This window comes from Chenopodium quinoa, unplaced genomic scaffold (genome assembly GCF_001683475.1).
Source record: "Chenopodium quinoa cultivar QQ74 unplaced genomic scaffold, ASM168347v1, whole genome shotgun sequence".
Lineage (NCBI taxonomy): Eukaryota > Viridiplantae > Streptophyta > Magnoliopsida > Caryophyllales > Amaranthaceae > Chenopodium > Chenopodium quinoa.
This window is the reverse complement of record NW_018744633.1, coordinates 2,278,054-2,283,768: the sequence shown is the minus strand read 5'-3', so window position 1 is coordinate 2,283,768 and position 5,715 is coordinate 2,278,054. Positions and strand designations below refer to the sequence as shown.

At 33.4% G+C, this 5,715-nt stretch overlaps 1 protein-coding gene across 1 annotated transcript; it reads right to left on the bottom strand.

Annotated features, from left to right (window-relative positions):
- Positions 1-398: 398 nt before the first annotated feature.
- LOC110700950 lies at positions 399-2,947 on the bottom strand. Its single transcript, XM_021878514.1, has 3 exons — positions 2,832-2,947; positions 1,558-2,612; positions 399-1,423 (listed from the first exon to the last, which is right to left on the bottom strand). The coding sequence occupies exons 2-3, from the start codon at positions 1,879-1,881 to the stop codon at positions 632-634; spliced, it is 1,116 nt and encodes a 371-aa protein (XP_021734206.1). The 5' UTR covers positions 1,882-2,612; positions 2,832-2,947; the 3' UTR covers positions 399-631.
- Positions 2,948-5,715: the final 2,768 nt, after the last annotated feature.

Sequence of the window (5,715 nt, the reverse complement as noted above, 5' to 3'; positions counted from 1 at the left end):
AAAAATTATAAAAAGTTGATATTGTGAAAGTATTTTGTGAGACGAATCCAATAAGATCCCACATGACTATAATTAGCTAAACGTATAAATCATATTATATGGTTAAACAAGAGTGATGAATAGTGAAAAAAGTCCATTGTTGCAATATTAATAGAATGTAGGAAGTATTGTTTATTTTTTCCAACTTATAGACTAAAAACCTTGTTGTCAGAAGATAGGGTGCATAGTACACGCAAATACTAATACAATAGTTAAATGGTTTATTAACTCAAAATTTAATTAAGAAAAAATTATTACGCTCCACATATTAATAGAATGTAGGAAGTATTGTTTATTTTTTCCAACTTATAGACAATCTCTTTTTAAAAAGATATTTCGTTACTCAATTAAAAACCTTGTTGTCAGAAGATAGGGTGCATAGTACACGCAAATACTAATACAATAGTTAAATGGTTTATTAACTCAAAATTTAATTAAGAAAAAATTATTACGCTCCACATATTACTTTGTATTTTGTAAATTTTTTTACTAAAGTTAATTTAGTACCACCCATTATCCAAATCCTAAATCCGCCACTGATATTGGTTGCTACAAGGCTAAGAAGGAAAAATAAAGCTACATATAAACTACATTATGCTTGACTCCATTCTACATTGATGTTGATGCCAACTTCAGCTCCTTCAATGATCACTTCATCACAAACACCAGGACTAATTTGAAATCGTTTAGTCTCCTTTAAACGTTCAATGAAACTTGTTGTTTGACAACTCAAATCTATCTCAATCTGCAAAGAGCAATTGTGTGGAACAGAAACCACATGTCTCCAAAGATCGACATCAAAATTCATGCATGGAAATTCTAATGGATTATCTTCAAGCCTCTCAAAAAGAACATTCCGATAATATAATTTCTCATAAGGTGTTTTACACCCATATTTATCATACAAAGCAACCAGACTCCCATGTATTTTGCAAAAATCATCAGAAGAAGGTTTACCTTTGAAAAAGAAATGAACCTTTAGTGTAGCCTTCAATGCATGAGAAAGGACTGTGTAATGAATAGCAGCAAAACTACGATCATGCCTACCTTTAACAACCCCACACAAGAGGCGATTAAACCAAGCTTTCTTATGTTTATCAAGTTGAACACTCAAGGGCACAAACCCTTTGATTGACACACGACCATCAACATCCTCAAGCTCAACAGACATCCAAAATGTATCCGCAGGTATTAGAGTGTCATCAGGGCCTTTTAGAGGTAACAAATTGCTGCCAGGAGGCAAAACATAGGGATCATTCTTATCTCTTTTGAAAAGACATTTTTGACCCCGAGAGCCATCAAAAGTAACCATCCCATAAAGACTCAATTGTTCATCGTTTTGGCGGCCGATAAAGATTGAAAATACCTCTACAGCATGAGGTGTCTGAACACAAAAGGAGCAACATTAGATAGGGAACTAAAAAAACCAAATTGTAAACAAGTTGATGATAACAATATATATATATATATATATATATATATATATATATATATATATATATATATATATATATATACCCAAAAATGAAAGTGAATCCCCCATTGTACTTCATCTTTTTTGGCAACCAGTCGACTCAGCAGAAATGGTTCCTCCCAATCAACAATCACGTCAGCATTTACAGAATTTAGACCAGTAATAATTCTATGATCCCATTCGTTGCAAGTTTCAGCCTTATAGCTTCCTTGGACAATTAGCACCTTGGTAGCACGATTCCATAACTCTACTTGGATAGTGAGGGATGAATACGCAGGCACAGCAACCACAGATCTAGACAGGGTAATAGGAGATCCCAGTGTCACCAATTCAGAATCATTAGAATCCTCAGTAATCTCATAAAGCATAATGCGATTAAATTTACTATCAGAATAATAAAGACCATAACTTGCTGAAACGGTCCCATAAACCTCAAGTTCGTCTAGTTTATCCTCTTGTAGCTTGTTGTTCCCACTTCCCTCCACTTGTTGCTTAAACAGTCGAACCTCGATAGGGACAAAAACAACAAAAGTAAGTGCGAGGTACTCCACCTCAGCTGAACAACTAGTGCCATGAATTATAATTTTCTTGAATTGTTCAAACGGATGATTTTGTTGTTTCGCGGTATCAACTGTCTTTAACAAAGGAGCACTCTCACATATGATGGTTTCACCTGTAACCTTGTCGCGAATATCAAAACCAATCAAGGTTTCTCCATTGGCATTATATCATCGGGTCCTGTGAGGCTTAAGGTACCACCAACATCCAAAGGGATTATCTCTGGCTCATCAAATTCTTCGTCACGGTCATAAATATCACATCTGTGATGACTTGTAATATCATACACATAAATTTTACCAAAAATCTCCCACGAACCCTTGCTGCTGCACGTGTTATTGTTTCGGAGAGTCACAGATAAAACCTCAACCACTGGTTCAGATCTAACATCCACACGATGCCATTTATACCAATCATCATCGAGTATAGAAAACAACGAATCCCTCATTCTCTCAGAAAATGCATCTCTGGAAACCATCGTCTTATCCTCTTCCATGTCGCACAAATCAGCCATAGCAAACGATACAAAACAAAGTGGCACCTAAACATAATAACAGCAAAATTATTACTCTTAACATTAAATTTAGTCTAAATGATAAAGTGGTTCAAAAAGTGCAACAATTAAACAACCGAAGAGTTCAATAATCCAAACCCTAAATTGGCGATATTGACAATCAAATTAACGATGATGTAAAACTAAAACCTCTAAATTGTGCAATTGATATACGATGATTTAAAAAATCAATAATAAGAATCTTACCTGAGAAGCTACTTTAATAGAGGCGAAAAAGCTTAGAAGGCGCTTCAATGGAAGGAAGAGATAGAGAGGCACAAACACTATTAGTGAAACACTCTTTTTTTTTTTTTTTTTTTTTTTTGGTAAAGAGTGAAAAACTCTTTTTTTTTTTTATGGTAAAAAGTGAAAAACTTTTTCTTTTTTTTTTTTTTTTTTTTTGGTAAAAAGTGAAAAACTCTTTTACTCTTAAGGGGATTAATGAGTGAAAATCTGTGTGTATCTAAATAAGGTCCATGACACACACTATGTCATGATAACCGTTTGATCTAAATAATATCAACGGCTAGGAATTCATTCTCATAAGTTAAGTTTTGAATTTATTTCAAACCAATAGTTTTTACTTGTTGGCTTATGTGTTTCATATGTTGGTCGATATATTTTACTTGTTGGCTGATATGTTTTATGTGTAGCTGATATATTTCATTTGTTGCCTAATATGATTTTTTGTGTGTTGGCTATAATTGCATAATCGCTATATTCACATTATCAAATTCTAAAACCAATCGCATAATTCGCATATATATCGTATATCGCATAATACCTTGAGCTTGTATTACATGCAGGGGCGGATCCAGGATTTTTAAGCTAGGGGGGCCGACGGCTCAATACACCGAGTAAAAATATATAGTTTGCTATTATAATAAATTTTTTTTTCTAAATCGCAATGTATGATATTTCATATTAAAATCAATGTCAATAATAGATTACATGTTAAAGTTATTGACAATTAATTTTCCTATATACTACGTATATCGGTATATGTATAAAACTAGTGTAAAACCACTTGTTGACTATCAATCACTAACTTTAAAAATTTAGAGTTTTGTATTAAAAAAAAATAAATAAATAAAAAAGTGATCAATAGAGTTTTTTTTTAAGACGATCTATAGAGTAATTATTACTGAACAAATAGACAAAAGTAAAATTCGAGTTTTATAAAATAAAGGCGTAATTTATAAAATAAAATGAAATAAATACCCAATCGATTACAAATAAAAGATTGAAGAAATGAAAAGCTAAATCACTGATAGAAAAGTGGAATAAATTTAGTATAAAATTTCGGCAAAAAATAGAGGAAAAAATTAAATGAAAGATCTAATATCGTTGGATTTATGAAGAAGATTTTGAAGACACTTTAAAAAAGAAAAGGAAAAAGGTACTACAACTGAATCAAACCTTAGACCTAGAATATAAGCCCAACTACCGCTAAGCCACCAGAATTTCGATATCATATAAATGAAATCATCAGTTCATGTTCTAAAAAACTACAAGGGCCAAATTAGTAAAATTAAGGGTTGCGAGTTTGGGCTACAGAGGTCGGGCCTCTGCCAACCCCCCCCCCCCCCCCCCCCCCCCCTCTTGTAGCACCACCCCTAATTACATGTTGATCATTATGATCCTTAACTTCAATAATAGTTTGTTCTACATTTACAACAGTTTTCATCTTCTTGTTCAAGTCCGAATTGAATGGGATGATGATACAAGTTTTCTATATTTGACAAATCAAACAATGATCTATAAATTTGCACAATTTGATCAAAATCAAATAGATGATCAAGTAGCTTTCGATTTGAGCTTCATTGTTCAGATCAAAATTGACTATGTTAATATCAAAGTTTTCTATAGTATTCTGTATATTTTGAATGTATAGAAGAAGTTGCCATGATTTTTGCAGAAATTGGTTGATTATGGAGAAATTATAACCCTAGAATAAAGGAGAGAGGGAAAAAAAATCGAGCTTTGATGATAAGTTGTTAATGACGCGAATCACGTGATGTTAAAGTTACGTTGCAGGGTAAAGAGATTTCATTGTTTTTTCGTTAGTGTGCTAAGCTGGAAGAATTTCAGCGTCTTTTGCTTGGGTTTTGGCACGTGAAACTTTTGGTCCAGGACTGGGTCCACCCAATGAATTGTCAATTATTTATTATTCGTTTTAAAATAATTTCTAACTTTAATTATACATGTTTGTCAACGAGTGTGAGGGATAGCTCAAGTGGTTAGAGCTCCCCTCCGATTCCCGGTGATATTGGGATCGAAACTCATCACCCGCCCTTGTGGCTCTCTAAACAACAAAAAAAATACATGTATCAATTTATTATTTGTCGTGAGTTTCTTTTTTAGCTCTGTCACCACCTGTTTGATCCATCACCGTTCATTCATCTCCATAAGTTGTTTAGCTGGGTTTGTTCTTCATTTTTCCCCCCATGAAATTTACTCCGTAATTAAGATCCAAAGTACTTTTAATTTCTCAAATGACATAATTGTAATTTGTTCAATGTATATGAATGAAATTAAGCAAGAATTTCTTACTTTTGACTGACTTTTACCCTTGACCCTCACATCTAATGCATACGAGATTCTTCTCTTCATCTCCTAATTTCTTTGTAGTCAGGGGTAGGAGTCTCTTCATCTCCTAGTTTCTTTGTTGTAGTCAATTTGCAGCAACACTCGCTCCAATTTCCTAGCCCTGATTGATATCCTTAATCCTCGCCATTGGTTATTTAGCAATGCGCTTGAAGTTCAGGGTCTTCGGTAGGTCATACTTTGAGATACCCTGGGTCTTACGTATTTTTTTTTTACATATATATCGAATTTTTATTACCTTCTACTTCTGCCTATTGGTTCTTTCCTTGAGATTGGGATAGGAAACCCACTATCTTCTTTTCGTCAAGTGACTAGTGAGGAAAACCACTATCTTTTTTGGTTCTTTCCTTGAGATTGAGATAGGAAAACCACTATCTTCTTTTGGTTTAGTGACTAGTTCTTTCCTTGAGGCCGTTAGGTTATATACCTTTCCTCCTGAAAAAATATATACATACTAATAGGATATGATATAGGAGAATTTATA